The sequence below is a fragment of the Carcharhinus amblyrhynchos genome, chromosome 15, assembly GCF_965287045.1.
Source record: "Carcharhinus amblyrhynchos chromosome 15, sCarAmb.v2.hapA, whole genome shotgun sequence".
Taxonomy (NCBI): domain Eukaryota; kingdom Metazoa; phylum Chordata; class Chondrichthyes; order Carcharhiniformes; family Carcharhinidae; genus Carcharhinus; species Carcharhinus amblyrhynchos.
In genome coordinates, this window is record NC_137338.1 from 63,182,275 (window position 1) to 63,206,437 (window position 24,163).

The window sequence follows — 24,163 nt, forward strand, 5'->3', positions numbered from 1 at the left end:
CTAAAAACTGCTGAGTTTTCAAGAAAATCTGAAATCAGCATTTAACCCAGGGCACTGGATTCCATTATCATGTGAGTTTTAGCCAGGGCAGAGATAAATCTGTTTAAAGAGTTTTGTATATTGAAATGATTTTGATTGGAACATTTGATATATATTGGTTAAAAGTTTTACATTATTGTGGTTCTGTTTTCTCTTGTAACTGATAAAAGTTCTTGCTAATTTTCTTACTATGTGTTAACTATATTCTTAAATAAACTTTGTTCGATAAAGCTCCCTAGCAGGTCTTTTGAATCATACCCGAAGTGAAACATCTCATGCTTATCCTAGCCAAATTCAAAATGATTTACAATTTAGGCGGGTTTCATAAAACACTTGAGTTTCTGACCTGAACCATGACAACTTGTAAAAGGAGGTAATTTATTAAACGTTCATTCCAACATTTAGTTTAGGTTTAGTAAAAGGCATGCTCAATAATACCTTTAGAAACAAGCATTTAGAATTACAATTCATATAAAACAATTCAAAGATTGCTAATAACGACTTTTAGCAGCAAATTAACTAAAGACCTCAGGCAAAACACATCCTTAAATAGGGCACATAAGTATTACTAGTATATAACAGAATAAAAACATAAATTGTTAGATTTCCTTCTACTGTTCTTATAACCCTCTAAAATAATTACTCCTAACCACCTATCATGTGCCTACCAAACCTACATCAGATATCAATATTTAGTATTTGTTGCCAAGCAAACTGCACTAAAAATCACTGTTTTGTAACATAAATGACTGGCAACCACTTCCACACTGAGAATGCCAGAGGACAGATGCAAAAAGCAATATGTTTGATTGTTAATTTCAGTAGAATCAAATCTAGAAAGCATTCCTATGAAATAATTTTACATTAACTACATTTGAGTGTGTGATGGAGATGGATTCAATTCAATTTAGTCAATGCCTTTCAAATAAGTGAAGAGAAAAAAATTGCAAGCTTATAGGAAAAAGACAGGTGAGTGGGACTAGACAGCTAGCATGGCCATGATAGGCCACATGGCCTCCTACTGTGCTGTATCTATGATTCTATTGAAAATGCATCCTATTGGCTATAAAGCATTTTGAGTTCATGAAAGAGGCAACATAAAGGCACTTTTTCAACTGCAACAGAAATATTCACGGGAAACAGACCTTTTGATAAAAATCATATTATGAATAATAAAACCTTTACCAACATCTCTAAATAAATATAACAAAAGGGTATATGCAGCAGCTTTTTTCTCCTCACCTGTTATTGTCTCTCCACCATGATGACCAGACTTAAGAAATGAGAAGACTGTTTTCGCCTGGTAGGCACAATCAACACAACCCTGAACAGCCTGTTGAAGCACTGTAGGCACTGGACCAGGCCCAAAATGATCTGGAAGCTGCTGAACATTTTTTTTATTCAGATGCGGTCCACAGTTTCCATGTTTGTTAACGTACACACAAACTGTAACAAAACAGCTACTATTAAATATAACTTCCTCTTAATCTAGTCAATAAGTTGACTAGCACACTACTTAATAGATGCTCATTTAATCCCTCATCTCTAAATGTTTTACTTGGGTAACTTCTGTCCTTACAAACATAAGGGATGTTGATGCTACGCAACATTATTAGTTTTTGGACACCAGGCATTAATATTGCACTCGGAGCTCAAGATGCAAAGCAAAACTCATTGTATGCAGCCTTCAAAACAGTACTCCTGTCAATGCATTTCCCCCCATTTTCCATCCTCCTGGTTTCTTGGAATAGGATTGGGCATTTTGCACCAAATTATGGAGTTTCTTGATGTGGCAAATCAATTCATTTGGAGTGAGAAGGAAATATTTCACAGGTGATGTTTAAACTCAATAGTGAGATGGAATTTCCATCTTATCAGTGTGGCATAAATTCAAATTTGGGTTTCAAGTAGAAAAATAGAGCATGCTAATTCAGTACTACACCAAATTCCCTAAATTCCAAACTTTAAGTATAATAGCACAATCAAATGGTTTGTGCAAGATATTTGACCATCTAGCCTAAGCACCTTAATCAATCATGTGTAGTTTTAAATCACTGCCACACTGTTATGCTGCAACATTTAATAAACAGAATATAGAAGTAAAATGAGTCAATGAGTTTTTATAATTGAACTGAAAAGCTCGAGATCACTTTCATTGCATACAAAGATACCATGCACAGGGGATATCTTCAAAGATGAGGAAGAATGATGGATTAATATACTAATCTACAGCTTTTCATAACAGTGATAATGAACTCTTAGAAATCTGATCCGAGTAAGTATTAAATATGAATTAAAGAAATGGTTTCTCTGCAAAAATGCAACTGGCATTCGATATACATTAACTATGATCATCCACCCGGATTATCCATCTGGATCCACATGGCCCAAATATTTTCTTGTCAATCACAAAATTTATACAGAGCAACCATTCCATTAAAATGAAAATACACATTTCTAATATTTAATTGAAGCTTTTTGGAGTCAATCAAGTAGCTTAATAATTTCAGTTATTAAACACCTCAAGAAATTCGATATCTCAAATCACATGACTTTATTATGCATCATTAAATTTTCATGAAATTCTCAGTTGGATCATGTAACTACTTTCTAAAGTCAAAAGAATAAGTTTTTTTTGTAGTTCAATTCATAATAATCAAGCATTAGATTTTCTTTGAATGTTTTATGAATTGTTCAGGATGTGTTCCAATTTCAAATGGCAAGAGCAAATTTGATCAGAGAGTATTCAGATTATGTTCATCGTTAATATTGTAGGAATCAAGAGTGCTAAAATGTAGCTTTTGATTGACTGCATAAAACCACAACCATGCAATACTTAATTTGGAAAAAACCTTTTTTTCATTTTTGCTTACTGGTTAGAAATAAAGAGACATTTACCTGTGGACATTACTGATGGAGTGGTGTTGTGAATAATGGCAGCATCTTGAGGTGCCTGGGCACTGCTAATATCAGGTTCTGGTGTTGTTGTGGTAGGTGAGGGAGGATGTGGGCTCTGTGGTGTTCGAGGCTTTCTCTGAAATGTAAAACTAAACTTTGAAAACTGAAGCTATTACAAATGGGTTTATTTTTGTTGATACTTCAGTAATGCTGACTCCATCAAACAAAATACAAATGAGAAGTCTCAGAACATCAGGCGAGTGGTGAAGGAGCAGCGTTCTGAAAGCTCATGATTCCAAATAAAACTGTTGGACTTTAATCTGATGTTGAGAGACTTCTTACCACGCCCAACCTAGTCCAAAGCTGGCATTTCTTTTTATTCATTCATGGGACATGAGTCTTATCATTATCTTTGAAAATCTGCCTCAGGGCATCAGGCTGAGAAATTTCATCATTGTTTCAATTAGTACTATATATAAATTGCAACAATTTTGTCGAGTGTTGCAAGTACACAAGCTACATGGGTTTCAGTGGAAACTGAAGTCTTTTGCTACGAGTGTACACATTTTAAGAACTACTGGAGTAACGCTGATACCTGAGAACTAAATTACTTATTTGCTTTAGCCTAGGGAGTTGTGTAGAGAGAGAAAGTAAAAGGGAATTTCATGTAAACCCAAAACAACGCAATAACTACATCTACCAAGTGTTCTAAAGATGAAAATAAAAGTTGAGTAATAAAAGAGAATAATGACAATTTGTGTAAGCAATAGTTAGTTAAATACACTTGCCAGGATCTTACAATAGAGGTAACAGTGAAGCAAGCAACACTGACCATTATAAAGTAATGCAGATGACAACGTATGGTACCTGCATAGAGTGTAAAATGTAGAAATCAAAGTTTCTGGCGAGTTGTCCTATACCTTTACTACCTATACTATCCCCTTGAATAGGTGAGGCCCTCAGAAGTTTACATATCAGATGCTCCGTGTTGCAATATGTCCACCTGTAGGTGTGTTTAAAACAGGCCGACATGAGGGCCTCAGTTGGCCCTACAAGTTTCACTACACCAGTACTTCACTGACAGACTTGGTAGTAAAATATATTATGGGCAAGTTATATTTACCCACAAAACATACCAGAAGATCTCAGGGAATTGAGGTATAAGTTAGTTTTTGGCAGCTGACCAGACATCCTCATGGCCACTAAAATTTTCATTCCATGTCTGCAGTCTCATTGTGTCAGAATTTACTTATTGATTAAGATTTCAAAAAGTTATGAATTAACTTATTCCTATTTTCTGGAGTTTCTGGTGCAGATGGAGGAGGAGAAAGTGGGTTCCCGGACACGCGTCCTTTGTTTGAACAGAGGGGAGTATGGTAGGATGAGAGAAGAATTGGCGAATGTGGACTGGGGGAGCGCGTTGGAAGGTAGGTCTGCTGAGGAGTAGTGGAGGATCTTTAAAGAGATCTTTCTTGGTGCTCAGCAGAAATTTATTCCGATGGTCAAAAAGGACCGTAGGAGGAGAGGTAATAAGCCGTGGATAACGAAGGAGGTGAAGGAAAGTGTTAAATTAAAAGCGGAGGCGTTTAGAGTAGCTAAGAGTAGTGGGCGAGAAGAGGATTGGGAGAGGTTTAAATGTCAACAAAGATTGACAAAGAAGTTGATAAAGAAGGGTAGGAGAAACTATGAAGCTGGGCTAGCGCTTAATATAAAAAAGGATAGCAAGAGTTTTTATAAATATATAAAAAGGAAGAAGCTGGCTAGGGTGAACGTTGGTCCCTTAGAGGATGAGAAGGGGGACTTAAGTGGTAGGGGATGGGGAAATGGCTGAGGTCTTGAATAACTTTTTTGTTTCGGTCTTCACAGAGGAGGACGTGAATAATTTGCCGGATGTTAGAGATGGAAAGGTGGTAGGACTGGAGGGTCTCGATGACATTACTGTTACTAGAGAGGCGGTGCTTGACAAACTGGAGGGGCTGATTGTGGACAAGTCCCCAGGACCGGATGGAATGCATCCGAGGGTCCTGAAAGAAATGGCGGAGGTGATAGTGGATGCCTTGGTGGTTATTTTCCAGACGTCGCTGGATTCCAGGGAAGTGCCGGAAGATTAGAAAACGGCTAATGTTACGCCGTTTTTTAAGGGTGCCAGGCAAAAGACAGGGAATTATAGGCCTGTTAGTTTAACGTCTGTTGTAGGTAAAATGTTAGAATCCGTCATCAAGGAGGAAATAGCGAGGCATCTTGAGGGGAACTGCTTGATAGAGCAGACGCAGCATGGTTTCGTTAAAGGGAAGTCGTGTCTGACAAATTTACTGGAGTTCTATGAGGATGTGTCTAGGGCGGTGGATAGAGGAGAGCCGGTGGATGTGGTCTTTCTTGATTTTCAGAAGGCGTTTGACAAGGTACCTCACAAGAGGTTACTGCAGAAGGTCAGGGGGCATGGAGTTGGGGGTAGGGTGTTAGCGTGGATAGAGGACTGGTTGTCAAATAGGAGGCAGAGAGTGGGGGTCAATGACCCAGCTTGCAGGTGCAGCAGGTGGTCAGGAAGGCGAATGGGATGCTGGCCTTCATCGCGAGGGGGATTGAATATAAAAGTAGGGAGGTCTTGCTGCAGCTGTATAGGGCATTGGTGAGGCCGCAGCTGGAATACTGTGTGCAGTTTTGGGCGCCGTACTTACGCAAGGATATTTTGGCCTTGGAGGGAGTGCAGAGGAGGTTTACTAGGCTGATGCCGGAGTTGAGGGGGTTGAGCTATGAGGAGAGGCTGAATAAATTAGGCTTGTACTCGTTAGAGTTTAGAAGAATGAGGGGAGATCTCATTGAGACGTATAAGATGATGACTGGAATGGATAGGATAGAGGTGGAGAGACTCTTCCCGCTCAGAAAGGATAGTAGGACTAGGGGGCACAGCCTCAAGATAAAGGGGGGGGGGGGGCGGTTTAGAACGGAGTTGAGGAGGAACTTCTTCACTCAAAGGGTGGTGAATCTCTGGAATTCTCTGCCCGTTGAAGTGGTGGAGGCTACCTCGCTAAATATTTTTAAGACGCGGGTTGATGGGTTTTTGATAAGAGAGGGGATTAAGGGTTATGGGGAGAGGGCAGGAATGTGGAACTGATCCACGACAGATCAGCCATGATCTTATTGAATGGCGGGGCAGGCTCGAAGGGCTAGTTGGCCTACTCCTGCTCCTATTTCTTATGTTCTTATTCATCTTTTTCTTTCTATTTTACTTTGCACACGAGGAATGCTTTATAGTAATAAATTTGAAGCTGAGGAGGGTATTTAATTGGTTGGAAAGATGGCAGGTGGGGATCCTACTACTTTCCTGCTTCCACCCCAATTAAGTACATGGTGGAAAGGACTGTAGACGACTTTCATACCCCACCAACTGAGACCCTCATGTCAGCCTGTTTTAAACACACCGACAGGTGGACATATTGCAACACAGAGCATATGTTATATAAACTTCTGAGGGCCTCCCCCATTCAAAGGCCTGACTGAGGGACCCAGCAATAAACTCCTCCTGCCATCACATATCTCCAGCCTGGGTCGCTCCACAATCCTGGTCTTCTGTTGGTATGCTCCTTGTAGCAGCCACTGCCTCATCGACAGAGTTCCTGAGCAATGGAGTCTCTGATCAGCTGGGAGCTCTCGTGGACAAGAGGGTCCTGTCTCCAGGGTCTTGATCCAGTGACAGACCTGCAGTGACACCTCAACTGCTTGTCTGGTTTGCATGATGTGGGTATGCCGGCGTTGGACTGGCGTAAACACAGTAAAAAGTCTGACAACACCAGGTTTTAGTCCAACCTATTTATTTGATAATATACTCGCAAGCTTTCGGGTAGCTTGTGAGTATATTATCAAATAAATAGGTTGGACTAAAACCTGGTGTTGTCAGACTTTTTACTGTGTCTGGTTTGCAACATGGTAGGCGCGTCAGCTATCAAGACCCCATCGCCTCAGTAAAATTCCCCGACTGAGCGACTCAGTGATAATTCAACATAATTAATTTGTTGCTTACCCCTAGTCATAAACATTACAGACCTCCTCAGAGGTTTGAAAGTATCTTTAGTAAACAAATATTATCATGCAGAGGCTATGGATGAATCAGGCAGAGAGGAAGTGCATACTGGAGAGGTTTCTGATAAGTGTCTGGGACGTAGCATTACATTAAAGGTGTTCTATAAAATGTCACTGTCGTCAAGTTAGTTGAGCTGTTGTGCATTTAATGGGTCACATAAGGTAACTCACAGCATCAATTAACATTTTGGCCATTTTTTAAAATATATTTAGTTACTCAGAAATTAACAATTTTTCACCACAGAAATTAGTTCAAATACGTATTCAATGCCATTAAATAACAAAAAAAATCCTTTAAAGAGGGAGATAACCGAAGACAAATTAAAAATTATAATCCATAACATATAAGAACATAAGAAATAGGAGCAGGAGTAGGCCATCTAGCCCTTCGAGCCTGCCCCGCCATTCAATAAGATCATGGCTGATCTGTCGTGGCTCAGTTCCACATTCCCGCCCTCTCCCCATAACCCTTAATCCCCTCTCTTATCAAAAACCCATCAACCCGCGTCTTAAAAATATTTAGCGAGGTAGCCTCCACCACTTCAACGGGCAGAGAATTCCAGAGATTCACCACCCTTTGAGTGAAGAAGTTCCTCCTCAACTCCGTTCTAACATATTTGTTTAATAAACGTAACATATTTGTTTAATAAAATTTATGAAGTATCACTAAAAACCATATACAAAATATTCAACACTAGATTTAGAAATATTTTAATTAAGTAATTAGACCTGTCTGAACAAACCTTGACTCCAGGCTTTGCACCTCTTTTCGTTGGTTTGGATGGTTCAGAGGTGGAATCAGATTTCAGTGATGAGTTGATTTGCGATGGTACACTCTTTTTTGAGCTGGATTGCCCAGGTCGTTTACCTCGTATGCTTTTTCGACTTTTTTGATTTGGCAACTCATCAGATTTCTGTGGTGATTGCATTGTGCGTTTAGTCAATCTGGAAGGGGTTGATGGAGTAGCAGGAATATTCTTTGGAATTGAGACTGAGAATTAGAGAAAGGTAAAAAAGAATGTCATATTAAACCCAACTGATGTACAATAAATGCCTCTCCTTCAAAAGAAACCAAAACAACCATCACATTGCTTTTGTGTATAAATTTCATAAGGACGAACAGTGAAGAGGATAATAGGCAATCAGTCCCAGAAGGTGCTCAATGGTGGTACTCTCATCTCCCTGTTGGAAAATCGTGAGTTCAAACTTCATTCCAAAGACTTGAACACATAAATTAGGCTGACATTACTGAGGGAGTGCTGCACCATCGGAAGTGTGGTCTTTCAAACGAAATATGAACGGAGGCCCATTCTTCAGATGGAAATAAAAGATCCCCCATATAATTTGCAAAACGATCGTGGAGTTCTCTGCATATCCAGCTAAGCTTTATAAACATTCAAATTATCTAACACAGGGATTCCTAAACTGGATTCCACAGAACCAGAGGTCCTGAGAAAAGATGAGGTTGAGGTTCCAGAAAAGAGCTGAGGTTGGGGGAGGGGTGGGAGTGAGATGAGCCAGTGCTGGGGCAGCCCTTGAAAAGAGCCAAGGCTGAGGATGACAGCAAGAGTGGGTGAGAGTGAGGGTGTGAGTGGGTGCTCCCATCAAAAAAAATAAAGATTTGGAAGTATGTGTTGGATAACGGAGCTTTATTACAGTAGATGTATACATACGTAGATTTTTTTTTACATAGAAACATTTTTAAGTTTGTTTTTGTATGTTTGTATGAATTGTACTATTTTCTTTTGTGACTTAATTCTTCAATATGGTAAGAATGCTTCTCTGAAGTTCCTTCAGTACTCTTGGGAGGTCAAAAGGATACCATGGCTGAAAATGTTTAGAAAACTCTTGTCTAACAGGTTTATTAGAAATGTACTTAAATTATGTCAGGATGGAAATAATTTTTCCTCAATACAGCTTAATTATATTTCTTGTGTTTAATGATCATCTTTTTCAGTTGGCCTTTTTTTTCCAAAATGCATGTGCTACTGACACTTTGAACTGATATAACAGCATGAAGGGAATGTTACACTTGAGTCACATTAATATCTTATGTTGATCAATTTAAAACTAAACTGTGAATCACATTTAAAATTTGCTCAAAAACTATCAATTGCAGAGACTTGGAAACCAAATCATTAAAAAAAAATTACAGTATTGATACCAACAACAGAGATAGTGAACAATTTAACAGAATAAATTTCTGAAGGAAAAACATATGCTTGAAGAATCAACACTTACAATTGTCCAATAAAACACAAATGCCAAAATGAGTTGATGAACATCCTCTACCATGCATGCAACTTTATCCAACCACCTGTACATGACAGATGAAACTGAATGCATGAAGAAATGGTGTGAAACAGGACAAAATTGGTATTAGCATCAAAAACACGCGAAGACTGCATCCGTGCTGACTCATTTTTGGAATATGTCAATGTGGGATGGTGAAAAATGACTTAATGGTTTTAATTCTATTTAAATGCAAATCGTAAAGTTTACATAACATCCAAATTAGAGATTGGAAAGATGTAATCAAATATTGAGGTTCTAATCAAATTTCAGAAAAACTCAAACTTTACCTCATTATTATTTGAAAAGTTACAACTTTATAATTCTTGCTTGGCTGTCTGATACTGATATATTTGGGGATGTGGGGGTGGTGGGGAGACAGAAGTTGAATTAGCAATTCAAAATAAAACTGATGCCAAAATCCTAAAACCTGAAACAACTATATATTAATGATTGCACAAATTCCTTCATAGTCAAAGGAAATTAACATCCCCAGAGAAGATAATCTGAATTCAGAAATGCATGTTATTAACAGTGAAGGTGTATTTCAGACCATACAACTATCAAGGCTAATGTGGCTCATGTACAGACAATCCATGTTAAACTTATTTTTTTTAAATGCGAAATATAACCTTGATTTTTTAAAATCCCAACATCCTTAATATGGTTAATGCTGGAAAATAGCTTTTCAAAAACATTTGTGATCAACAGTCTTTAAAAATGTATTTAAAATTTTGCAAAACCCATTACATAGATCTGTTTCATGTTGATTTGCAAATCATGACCAGTAAACATTGGATATGCTCAGTTTAATATACAAGTTTTAAATACGTTTTAACAGGTGTTACATTACATCAACAACTTTTATGAATTTCTAGGCACAGCTGCACTCCCTTGATACTGAAATAAGGATATTTTAACAGCCTTAAAGTTCACAGAATGCTATAAGCAATGCATTTAAGTGTACATTTTTAAAAATCAGATTGTCCAAATTTTAAAACAACTTTATCAAGCTATTAGTAGCAATTTGGGAATGACAACATAAAGTATTTCTTCCTTCAGATAAATTACTAAATTGTCTTAAGCTCAAGCCAATCCACTATCCTGTTTTGCTGCAAATATCTACCAAACTGCTGAGAAGAAAAGAAGTGTTGATTTTGTTTCCAATTCGTTTCACAGGATCGCTGGGTGGTTAGCACTGCTGCCTCACAGCACCAAGGACCCAGGTTCAATTCCAGCCTTGCATTATTGTGTAGAGTTTGTGCATTGTCCTGTATCTGTGAGGAACTCCCCCCCCCCCCCACTGCTCCGGTTTCCTCCCATACTCCAAAGATGTGGGGGTTAGGCTGATTGACCATGCTCAACTGATCATTAGTGTCAGGGGATTAACAGGGTAAATACATGGGGCTACATGGATAGGGTCTCTGTGGGCTTGATGGGCCAGGTGGCCTCTTTCTGAACTGTAATGATTCTGTGAACAGGTACACGGAATCCATGCTGCTAGGGGATGGGAGAATTTTCAAGCTTTGTGGCTAGTCATCAGGGAGGATGGTAATATTTTGTACATACAGATGCAAGGAAAAATAGTGATAAATACACCTGAAAAACCCAGCTTCAAAATGTGCCAAGAAAATACAAAGATAGGCATGCCCAAAATTTGGCAGACTATTAGACAAGATAGTGGGTGAGATTCTCCAGCCTCCCAACCACGTTTCCTGTCAGCAGGAAGTGGCGCATTGTTTGCTAGTGGCAGGATTCTCTGGTCTTGCCACTATTAGTGCAAATTCCCACTGACATCATCCCATGCCAATGGGAAATCTGACAGCGGGGGTGCTCTACAAGGCATTCCTTCCTGATACCATTACAACATATCTGCAATTTTTCATTTTGCAGAGCCTTCTCAGGATGAAATGGCTGACCTTGTGTTCCTGATGATCGCAGCATTTTACAACCTGTTGGCCCATAACTTCCTCAGAGTGGCAATCCAATGAGATTGCCATTGTGAATGAATTGTACTGTGCATCTTGCCATCATTCAAGCTGGATGAGACAACAGCAGTGCTGAACATCACTGGCAGCATTGGCATGGAGTAGCTGGGGCACAGGAAGGCAAGAAAAGTCATTTCCCTTTTTATGGCAGATAGGGTCAGAGCCAGAAGAGACTGGTCACCTGGGGAGTCTTGCAAGGTTTGATCTTGCTGTTCGGTTATTGACTTTGGAGTTAGAAGTACTTTTCCTCCTTCTAATTCAGAATAACCATCGGGGTAAAACTGGCAGAACCACCCAATGTTAGCAATTTGAATCACTTCATCAGATGGTTCCCAGCCCAGTGCAATTGTCCGGAGGAAGTTTGCATTTCTGGGCAATATAAACCTTGTGGGAACTTCATAGAGAGATTTATTACTCCATCATTGGTGTGCCCCCCAAATACGACACTGGGAACGAGGAAGTTATGGGACATTGCAATTTGCACAGGAACCATTATGGGTGCAGGCAGCCTCTGGCATTTAGACAGCAAGTTAAAGGAAAGTACACCAAAGCAAAACACATAAATGAAGAGAAAATCAAGGTGAAAGCAGCAGCATAATGTCTCAGTTTCCAGTGCCACCACCAGGCATTCCTGAAATCTATGGATCATCTAGCATTTGTAAGAGCACTATTGAATGAACAAGGACCTTGGTTGACATTTTACCGCATACAGTGAGAGTTTATTACAGCCCACATCATCATAATATCATAGAATCTACAGCGCAGAAGGCGCCATTTGGCCCAACGAGCCTGCACCAACAACAATCCCACCCAAGTCCCTTCCTGTAGTCCCACCTATTTACAGTCTAATCCTTCTGACACTTGGGGCTATTTATCGTGGACAATCAACCTAACCCGCTTATCACTGGACTGCTGCAAATTCACAGTGCATTTTAAGTGCAAGGGCAACTCCATGGCTTTCTTAAAGGGAGCCCCTGAGATAGTCTTAAATCTCTTATGAGATGGACTACTGTACTTTGGACTGTAACAAGTTTGTAACTACCCTACTGGTATGTTTCACACTCCTTAGTAGTGTACCATTATCAGCTCCTAGGCAGAGCCCTGCCCATCTTCCAGGAGTTCACATCAACCAGGGCCCAGCCCAGAAGGGACGAATTAAGCAGCTTTGTAGGTAACAAGCCTCACATGGGCTGACGACTTAGGCAGCCATATTGGAAGTAGCACCAGGTGTTGCAAGGTATTCTATGTTCTTCCATTAAGAAGTGCACATCTGGCTCCATCATGGGGACCCCCCCCAAAAAAAAAGGACCTTGCCACCAAACACTTCTTCTGAGATAATAAATGCAGAACAAAAGATGCCATCTCCAAAAGTACATAGCACTGTGCTGGAATATCAGCTTCTATTATGTGCATGTATCCATAAGCAGGACTTAAACCCACATCTTCTGACGCAGGGAAACAAGTGTTAGCTGATGGCACATGAACTCTGGGAACCTTCCACTTAGTTCAAGTTCTGTTCAGGCGGTGCTTCCTTTCTACAGGGAAAGTGATGTTTCTTGTAAACGTGTCATTTGCAGGATGCATCTATGGGCAATAAATTGGCTCACGTAACGCCATCTGCATAAAAGCTTAATGCATTAATGACCAACCTGGAGCAGGTGGCTCAACTCCAACACTCAATTATGGAGGAGGTCTGAAGACAATTATGAAGACAAGTCGCCAGTGTTTTGTCAATTCAAATCCTGGGGTAAGGTCTAACATTTTGCAAAACACCTCTGGTGTAATCATGTGCTGAATGCAAAACTTTGAGATATAATTTTCACACATCCATCCTGATTGTGGCAATCAGGGTCTTGGGATGTGATTTCTTTCAGGCAGCTCGAGCTTTACTTGGCCCTACTGATGCTGAGGGGCTCACTGGGAAAACTCCAACCCACCAAACCTGTTTCAGCAGAAAACACGGTTTGCTACTACACTGTGAATGGCTTAATTTCTCCAATTGTCAATCTCATAAAATGTATTTTAAATAGGTTTCCTTCCCAACTTAAAATATTTTAAAAAGTTTAAATTTATAAATATTTGTTCTTTCCTAATTTTTTTTTAATATTTAAAACACCAGCATTTTAGCTCCGTAGAAAGATAAACCAATCCCTATTACTAAGCAACCATCAAGACGGTTGGAAGAACAGTAAACAGTAGCCATATTTTCTGTTGGAAAATAAACAGTTCACAGCTTAAACTGAGCAACTGCCTCCAAATCATGAGATGTGAACACGAGGAATTGGAGGTGGAACAATTGAATAAAGATATTTTGCAACAAAAATATTGATTATTGAAATTTTAAGTAATGCTGTGGTGCCAAGAACACATTTTTGAATAACAAAATGAAAAAAATTGGGTTATAAGTGTTGATACACACAATGTTAGAGTTAATTTTTTTAATAAAGCAACACCGTTTGCATAATAAAACACAATTTAAATTGAAGTTAAACTATGACAATCTTAGAGATATTTAAACTTCAACAAATTTGCTGCAGGCTTGACTTAGAACAAAGACCAACATCCACTTCAAAGCAACTGGATGTCTTAAGCCTATTTTGATTTTCCAGTCATATGATAGAAAGACCAAATCTCTAAAATAGTAAGTTACGGTCAAAAAAATGGCAAAGTTAAACAATAATTGTAAAACATTACACATTTTTGTCCTCGATGAACATTGCAACATTCAGAAATAACTGATTCAGCAATTGTATCAGAACATACTATTTCAAGCTTAGGTCTACACCCTTTGTTTTAAATCTGTTGATACACAAATTTATTACATTTTTACAAACTACCACAGCCTTCTCTTGGATTGAAGCACTCGTGTCACACAAAAGCTATGCGAGCAAACAACAACAAAGGCCTATAGCTCAATTCATTTTGGCAGCAAAGTTTCTAAAAAAGGTTTACATTCTCCAGCAATGCTTACCGTGGTTTAGTTTTCAATGCAATTCTTAATGAGACTTCAACTTCTACCAACTTAAGAGCCTTGAATTCCCTTTCTGGATTTCCTCTGTCGAAAACACTTTTTTTTTGCCTGCTAACCCATCAACAAAGCTCATGCTGACTGGAGCTCTATCAGCAAACAGCACGTCTAGAATATTTGCATTCATTTGGAAGGGGGGTGGGGGGAAGAAGAGAGAAGAGACTTGTGTTTTAAAGTAATATGTATATTGTGTGTAGGCTATACTGACAGTGCTCATCAGTCACCTGCTCTCGATATCTCCACCCCCACTTTTGCAGAAGGCTAAAAGGTTAAACTGGGTCACAGATTCACAAAAGAAAGAAAACCAAATTGGTAATTTGCATTTGTACACAAAAGTGTCCATTCTAAAACATATGCAATGAAACCAAGCCAATAAGACTTGGATCAAATTCTCATGAAATGGGATTTTAACAATCAACAATGCAATCAGGATGTGCTCAAACCTTTTGGTAATTTGGTAAATTAATTACCAAAAACATTTTCATTTAACAATGTGCTCATGTCACAATTTACATCCAGTAGCCTCTTATTTTTTGCAGAGATATCAGGTCAACTGCCCAAAGACAATATTCAAATTTTACTATGTTACAGCAACAGTATTTGTCAGATGTAAACAACAGTTAAAATAATTAATGTTTGTACAAGTTTCATCAACCTAATACTGGAGTGGGTGGGGGTTAAGGTCAAGTGCATTGATTACTTTCATTTTCTGTTTCCTTAAGTGATGATTGGTTCATTCTAAAACCCTTAAATATTACATGAAGCAATTTTATCAACTCAGGTTTTAAAAAACTGCTTGCCATGATAGCATGAAACAATAAATCCAGGGCAGTGTTTTTAAGGTTACAGATGATTCCTCAAACCACCTTTAACAAAAATATCTCAATATTAAAATACTAATGTTATTTCTTCAACCACTTCAAGGGCTTTCAGAAAACTTTAAATTTCATACAGAAATTAAATACTGATCCAATTATTTGTGTGAAACAATTGGATTATATAGAATCCCAATGTTTAATTGCAAAAATTAACTATTAATACTATGGCTAAGTCAATGATTTGACAATCTGGAGCAAATAGAAAACCCAGAAAACAACAAAATAACCATAACAATGTTTACAGCAAAATTGTTACTTTTCTTGGGAGACATTTTTACCCTCCCTGACAGATCAAATCTTGAGCATAAACTAATACTGAATCAGACCCTCAGTGCCTCCAAGAAGCATTTTACTGCCTGTCACTGAAGGTCCTAATGTTGACTGCAGGCATACCATACTCCGCCTTCTTGTCACCACCAGATTCTCACGTGAGAACAAAGAGCCTATGTCTTATTGGCCTAAATGAAAATGCTGCATCTCCCCTCCCTTCGTACAAAAGATTTTAAGGGTTTGTAGGCAGCCACAATGTGTTCTGAATAACATTTCAGAATGCAATATAATGAAACTGGATGTGATCCTCGTGAGACCTGCAAACACATAATGGCAGACCTCTCTACCAACCAACATTTTAGAAATTATATTTCTTAAGCTTTCTGTAATGAGATTACAATGTGTAAGTACAATTGTCAGTTCCAGATAAAAATAACAAATATAAATTTTTGTACTCAGTATAGATTTTTCCTAAAATGGTTCACATTCAAAATCTGAACTGAAACATATGTTTCCCTGTACAATTTTTAAAAAATCAATGAGAAATTTCAATAGTAGATCAGCATAATGCAAAGGAATTATTATTCAGCAAAAAAAAGCACAAGTTACTTTGGTGGAAAGATCTGACAATTATCCATTTCTTCATAGAACTGCTCATCAAAACAAAAAATTTCTTCACAAGACATGTTGGGACAGGTCAAGGCAATTACAGTTTGAATTGGGGTTCTCAACCTGACATCACCGCCAGAACTATATCAGTCATGTGAACCACCTAACCTACTGTAATTTTGTGACTATATGGCATTTAATTTATTACCATCCCCAACGTTTCTCTCCTTTCACCCACCATCCACTTCCATCGCTCCCTTTGCCTCCGTACAAAATAACTTCTGTATCAGTGAGCACAAGGATAGAACTTTCAACAGAGAGAAGCTCCCTTGTATGGTAGATAGCAAGTGCTCCATATGTGAACGCATCAATAAGTGGGCACTTTCTTCTGGAGAACAGACCTTATGGACCCATTTTGTACAATCTACGTTTACAAAGCTGGATTTTCAGTGACAATGAAAGCAAAGCACTGAGCTAGGATGAACAGTTACTATGACTGTGGGTGTGTGCATTTGATACTGTACATCAGTGTCAAATGCGGCACAGTGGTTAGCACTGCTGCTTCACAACTCCAGGGACCTGGGTTCGATTCCCAACTTGGGTCACTGTCCATGTGGAGTCTGCACATTCTCGTGTCTGTGTGGGTTTCCCCCGGGTGCTCCAGTCTCCTCCCATAGTCCAAAGATGTGTGGGTTAGGTTGATTGGCAATGCTAAAATTTCCCCTTAGTGTCCTGAGGTGTGTAGGTTAGAGGGATTAGTGGGTAAAATATGTAGGGTTTTGTGGGTGGGGCCTGGGTGGGATTGTGATCAATGCAGACTCGATGGACCAAATGGCCTCTTCCTGTGCTGTAGGGTTTCAATGATTTCTACGATCATCAGAACTATAACTCAGCACCAGTAGCTTTCAGAACACTGCTCCTTCATCAGGCGAGTGGAGTTGATTACCTGAAAAGACTCGCATTCCAAACATTATCTTGCAATTGTGTCTTTGTTTATATATGCCGTCTTTGCGAAACATACCTCTCTATTCACCTGATGAAGGAGCAGCACTCCAAAAGCTTCTGATTCCAAATAAACCTGTTGGACTTTAACTTGGTGTTTTGAGACTTCTTACTTTGTGCATTTTGTCATTCAACAAGAACTTCATGATACCCTCCAATAGGCAAGTCATTATCATCTAAGCCCTAAAGCCAAGAGATCCTCACTTAAAGTGGTAGACACATTCTTGAAAATCACCACTACATGAAAACTTAAGTGAAGGATGGTTTAGTCAAGGTTAGATTCCAGAGGATAATTTTTGCCTAGAAAAAATGAAAAACCATTCTATACAATACTGTTCAGATTGCTGCCTTGCCTGCAGGTTTCTATCTTGGAGACCTCTAAAATATCAAGTTTGCAACAGGTTCCTTAAAAACAAGCACCGTACAGAGCAGCACCCCTGAACAGCAAAAGAATTCTTTCAGAAACGAAAGTCCACAGCAGTTCCACAGATATGTGCGAAGACAGATTTGAAAAACAAGGTTTGCAGTAGTGTCTGCACTGTGGAGAATTCTCTCAAAAACCAAAGTCCACAGAGTTCCTGAACTAGTAGAGCGTAAAGGAAGGAAAAAGTTTAAAAATGGTTCTTGTTCTTTTTTTAAGAAAAGATGTTTTTATTAGAACTTCTCCATTTTTACAAATAACACCACACTCTCAAAACTGGTACAGTACAGCTTGATCATTTTTCTAAACTTAAATATAGAAAAAGACAGGAGGAACCAGAACAGTTGGGTCAGTATATTCCATGTATACAAAGAAAAGTCCAAAGATGTGCAGGTTAGGTGAACTGTCTCTCTGGGTTAATGGGGTAAATGCATGGGTTTAAATGGGGTGAGAGTCTGGGTAAGATTCTCTGTCAAGAATCAGTGCAGACTTGATGGGCCAAATGGCCTCCTGCACTGTAGGTATTTTATGATTCTACAAGCAACAGGATAGGAGAAGAGGATAAAGCCATGGAAGCGTGGCAAAGTGGTGCACAACCAGGAGCAGTGTTACACAATTACAGAAAATCTTGTAGGAGTAAGTCAGGCATCATGGAACCTGCACATTTGAGATAGGGGCCCCATACTTCCTGGAATGCATCTGATTTGCATTCGAGTATACAGGTTAGGAGTTCCATTGGGATACATTCCATACCAATTTTATGCCAATTCTGAACAGAAGGAGACTTATTGCAAATCCAGGAGCAAAGGATATTCTTCTGTGCTGCAAATGTTAAGATATAAGAACATAAGAACATAAGAAATAGGAGCAGGAGTAGGCCATCTGGCCCTTCGAGCCTGCCCCGCCATTCAATAAGATCATGGCTGATCTGTCGTGGCTCAGTTCCACTTTCCCGCCCTCTCCCCATAACCCTTAATCCCCTCTCTTATCAAAAACCCATCAACCCGCTTCTTAAAAATATTTAGCGAGGCAGCCTCCACCACTTCAACGGGCAGAGAATTCCAGAGATTCACCACCCTTTGAGTGAAGAAGTTCCTCCTCAACTCCGTTCTGAACTGCCCCCCCTTTATCTTGAGGCTGTGCCCCCTAGTCCTACTGTCTTTTTTGAGCGGGAAGAGTCTTTCCACCTCTATCCTATCCATCCCATTCATCATCTTATACGTCTCAATGAGATCTCCCCTCATCATAAAGGCTTTTCTCATTGGCTTCAATTACCTTTTTGTCTGGGGGCCCCAGAATTAAATACAAAAGATCAAACACTAAGGCTATATCAAGTATATTCCCAAACTCTAAATATGCCCAACCAGTAGGACTTAATTTTGACACAGGACCAGACAACGTGTGTAGTCACCTCTCACCAACTTGCATTTTTGGAACAGTGATGAGAAAGCAGGGTCTATCCTGTGTATTAAGCTTGACATTAAATGCAGACGGTACAATATTTTAAAATGGGTCTCCTTTGTTCTATTGCACTCAGATGATATTGGCATTTTCCCAGATACTGCCCAGGTCTCCTCATTAATATTCATTGCAAGACCTTTTCCCCACGATCACATAGTCTCTAGCACATTCACAGGATCAAGAAAATAATGTGTTTTACAACTTGATCAATTGCTTTGGTTCCATAAGATATCAGGATTTATTTCAACCAGGGAGACACTAGCATCAAGATGCAGACGTGTCTTATTAAGAATCAAATCTCTGAATTGTAAACGTCTAAGTATTTCAGGATATTATATTGTTGACAGTTGCTCAAAAGATAACAAGGAGGCATCACTAAACATGTCACCCAACTTAAATGAGTCCCCTAACCTTCCAAATATCAAAATCACGGTCTACAAGGCCTCGTGGGAATTCCGGGTTATCCTGGACAGACAAGTCAAATTAAATCTTCCTTCCATTCTCCACGCCGTGTTAATTATTGGATTCTCACATTTTTCAGGCAGTCTTGAAATCTTAATATAATAATTCTGCCAAGGCCAGTCTTCCATCATCAAGAAATCCATTATTGATAGCTAAAAGGAAGAGCAGTACCTGGGCTTATAGCATGCAGTCTGCACCTGGGGACCTACAACAGTCTAGGTTTAATCAACAGGTTTTAACCTCCACCCCATCCTGTTGCTCACTTCCCATTGGGGAAGCCTCTGCTCGCTCAATAAGGAAGTTTATATTCAACGAAGTTCACAGGGAAATCCATCATGGATCCCTCGCACCCCTCCTGGGCGTCATAACATCCCTCTCCACAACACTTCCACTGCGAGAAGGTTCTTTTGCCACTAAGCCTTGGGTTGAAGGTTCATCGTTGATAAGGCTGGGTCAGGCAGTCTGAACCAAATGGGGGATCTTTGCTTTCAGAAGGAAAGTCGCAGGGTCACCGATGCAGGTTCCTCCTCTGGGTCCACTTCAGTCAGGATGCCTGATTCCATCTTAGAGTCAGTGTTATCCAGAGGGGCCAACTTCGAGCTGTGGGCAAACACTGGAGATGGCTATCTCCGTAGCTGCCAGTGAGACATGCTCAGGAATAGACCCCCCTGCCCCGAGATGGTCCAAATGTTTCTTTACCATTTTATCCTGGACTTTAAGCTTCAAAGATATTGCCTGTTTTCTCTATAATGATCGCTGGGACCTAAGTGGGACCACCTTCAAAGTTACTTATACGAGCCTAATTATCCAATTGAAATGTTCTTTCTGCCCTAACAGGACTGCTTTTCCTTTTGGGACTCCATGCTCCCCACAAGGCTGGAGAATAATAGGCTCAGTCTTGTGCCCCATTAGCAGTACTGCAATTCCTGTTGTTGTGAGAGGTGTGGTCCTATAACCAAAAATTGTGCCAGTTTGGTCACCATAGATGTCACTGGATGAAACTTTGCATTGTCTGTTCTACCAGTCCATTTGACGATGGGTGTTAAAATGCTGCTGGATGTGTTGGATGCCATTAAAGAGCACAAAGTCCTGGAAAATCACGGCTAGTAAAGCCCATGGCCATTATCAGAAACCAGGACTTCTGATATTCTGTAACTTTCCTATAATTTATAGAATCATAGAAACCCTTTGTTCGGCTTTGTTAGAGGGAGGTCTTGCCTTACGAATCTGGTGGAATTCTTTGAGGAGGTGACAAAAATGGTTGACGATGGGAGAGCCGATGATGTCATCTATATGGATTTCAGTAAGGCGTTTGACAAAGTCCCTCATGGTAGGCTGGTAGAAAAGGTTCAGGCACATGGGATACGAGGTCAGGTAGCTAGGTGGATTGAGAACTGGCTGGGTAATAGGAGACAGAGGGTAGTAGTGGAGGGGACTTTGTCCGGCTGGAGGCCAGTGACCAGTGGTGTGCCGCAGGGCTCAGTACTGGGACCTCTCCTCTTTGTAGTCTACATAAATGACTTGGAAGAGAGCGTAGGTGGTGTGATCAGCAAGTTTGCTGATGACACCAAGATGGCAGGGTTGGCAGGTACCGAAGTGGATTGTGAGGTGATACAACAGGATATAGATAGGTTGGTGCAGTGGGCAGATAGGTGGCAGATGGAATTTAATCCTGACAAATGCGAGGTGATGCATTTTGGAAGGAATAATGTAGAGAGGAGCTATGTGATTAAAGGTAGACAAATTAGGAGTATAGAAACACAGAGGGACCTGGGAGTGCAGGTTCACAAATCCATGAAGGTTGCAACACAAGTGGAGAATGTTGTCAGGAAGGCTTATGGAATGCTAGCCTTTATAGGAAGGGGGATAGAGTTTAAAAGCTGCCGTCTAATGCTTCAGTTGTATAGAACGTTGGTTAGACCACATTTGGAGTACTGCGTCCAGTTCTGGTCACCTTACTACCGGAAGGATGTGGAGGCTCTGGAAAGGGTGCAGAGGAGGTTTACCAGGATGTTGCCTGGCATGGAGGGGCTGGGGTACGAGGAAAGGTTGGAGAAACTGGGACTGTTCTCCTTGGAAAGACGGAGATTGAGGGGGGACATGATAGAGGTATATAAGATACTGAAGGGAATAGGCAGGGTCAATAGTGAGAGACTGCTCCCTAGATTGGTAACAAATACAAGAGGACATGATTTAAGGGTGAGGGGGGAGAGATATAATTTGGATATGAGAGGAAGGTTCTTTACGCAGAGAGTTGTGGGGGTATGGAACGCGCTACCGAGTAGGGTGGTGGAGGCGGGAACATTGGACTCGTTTAAGGTTCAGTTAGATAGGCACATGAGTGAAACGAGGATGGAGGGTTATGGTAGGGGTATTAAATAAGGGTTAGAACCTCGGGAGAGACCGGAAAGGCAGGCTTGTGATTAACGTTTTTGTCTTTTATTCCGCAGGTGGAGGTCCACCTCGTTGTCAAACGAGGGGCATGCACACGGTGGGTCGTGCGTGGGCTACTCTTGGAGGTTCCAGGAGTGGCCTAGTACTTCGTGTCGGTGTGTGTGCTTGATCCTGGACCGGTAGAAGGGCGCCGCAACAGCTCGGTGACTAGCACTGCTAGCTGTGCAGATACATGGATTTGGGCCTGTGTCTGTGGGAGTTTGTGCATTCTCCCTGCGGATGCGTGGGTTTCCTCCGGGCGCTCCGGTTTCCTCCCACACCCCAAAGATGTGCTCTTAGGCTGATTGGTTTTACCAAATTGACACTATTCTCCCCTGAATCTGGCTAAGTCAGGGGTTCTATTCGTAGACATGCAGGGTAGAATAGGTGTAGGGTGATGCGGCGGCGCGGGCTTGTTGGGCCGAAGGGCCTGTTTCCCGTGCTGGGTTGTTCTTTGTTCTTACATTGAAGAAGGAGGCAATTCAGCCTATCAAGTCTGCACTGACAATAAATCCCACCTGGGCCCTATCCCCATAACCCCACGTATTTACCCTGCTAATCTCTCTAACCCATGCATCCTGGAACACTAAGGGTCAATTTAGCACGGCCAATCCACCTAACCCAAACACCTTTGGGCTGTGGGAGGAAAATGGAGCACCCGGAAGAAACCCATGCAGACACAAGGAGAATGTGCAGACTCCACACAGACAGTGACCCAAGCCATGAATTGAACCCAGGTCTCTGGACTGAGAGGCAGTACTGCTAACCACTGTACTGCCCCATTTTCTCAATCATAAAGCGAGAGATCATGGCGGCCATGTGCTGCACCTCCAAAGTCCACATGTACGCGTACCCATGGCCTGCTAGGCCACTTCTATTGATGTGGGGAGGCTAAAGGAAGGACATAAGTTACACTGCTTCACCAATTTGGAGTTGAGGCTAGGCCACCAGACATAGCTCCTGGCTAGTATTTTCATCTTTGATATTCCAGGGTGGCCATTATGTAGTTCTGATAATATCAGGTGCTACTCTGGAGCAGGTCAACCATTCGGAACCTTCAGAGAATGATCCCATCTTCAACAATGAACTCGAGTTCCTTAGCCAGTGTTGCAAAGTAATTGTAGATTGGTGTTTGTAAAACTGTAAAATACCAATGGGAAAGCATTGCATGTTTCCTTGAAAACGTGCTGCTTTTTCTGTACTGAGAGTTAAAAAAAAAGCAAGTACGTTGACAGCCCCCAAACTGAAACATCTGTAACCGAAAGGCCAAGTAGCAGTGTTACCGAGACAACAGGCTTTTGAACTTTTTGAATTCAGGCAATAAATATGAATCCGACACTTAGATATCAAGAACCTATTAAATTTAAAAATCTGATGGTTTTGACAACCCAGGACCAATCCTGTTGTGGGAAATATTAATATGTCATCACAGGTATAAAACATAGTGGGACAAAAAAGAGAGCAACTGCCATCTGGTAGGGATAATAGCCACAGTTCTCAGCTCAAAGCACCATCTAGATAGCAAAGGTACTAAAGAAGAAAGATCCAGACAAGAATCAACAGAGAAGGTCCAGAATATTCCACAAGACACAAAATCTGGTTGTAATTCAGAGAGTGACTAAATTCTATATTTTTGTTAAGGAGTGGGAATTGTATTTGTTTGAACAGCATTCTATTAAAATCTTGTTTTATTTGGGAATAGTTAGTTAGAAGGGATTTATTAATAGTTGAGTTAATTTATTCACTGTTTGATAAATAAATTGTTACGTGTTGATTTTAAAGTGAGTGTCAGGGATTTATTTCATATTTAACAACTAGAAGTTGCTGAAAAGCCTATCACATCATTTCATACACACTTTTTATAGATTGTGAGTTGAGGTACTCACTTTGGGTGTTTCGGTTTTAGTTCCCAGAAGTGGAGGGGGATCAACTTCTGTTTTATAACACTAGATAGGGTTTCATTTCTTCAGAAGGTTGTCCTCAGAAGCCACCATGTAGGATCACATACTTAATTAGACAAGATTGGATCTTTGAGTCCAGGTCGTAATCTGCCTTGCAGACACTGGTAGACTTGCCAAAAAAATTAGGGTCATCACTACCCTAATTTTATAATAGTGTATTGGAGGATATTGGGATTAGATGCTCCACTGTGTGACAAAGCCCGGGCAAAGCAATGTTCTTGAAAAGATTTTTTAAGTGCAGTACAAATTTAATTATTCTGTAGTTTAAATTTTCTTTGCTTATTTCATTAGAAATTTTACTATTAACAGTATAACTTCAAGTTAGCAAAAACAAATTCTGA

General features: G+C 40.3%; 1 protein-coding gene across 8 annotated transcripts in view; it reads right to left on the reverse strand.

The window, feature by feature from the left end:
• LOC145353367 (sex comb on midleg-like protein 2) overlaps positions 1-24,163 on the reverse strand; it is a 193,426-nt gene that overhangs the window by 41,162 nt on the left and 128,101 nt on the right. For 7 of the 8 annotated variants that reach the window (XM_080204058.1, XM_080204060.1, XM_080204057.1 and 4 more), the window contains 3 exons: positions 7,761-8,008; positions 2,938-3,073; positions 1,282-1,485 (listed from right to left, as the gene is read on the reverse strand). In XM_080204058.1, the coding sequence (XP_080060184.1) occupies positions 1,282-1,485; positions 2,938-3,073; positions 7,761-8,008 (588 nt within the window). The remainder of the gene's footprint in view (positions 1-1,281; positions 1,486-2,937; positions 3,074-7,760; positions 8,009-24,163) is intronic. The other variant, XM_080204062.1, reaches the window with a different exon arrangement.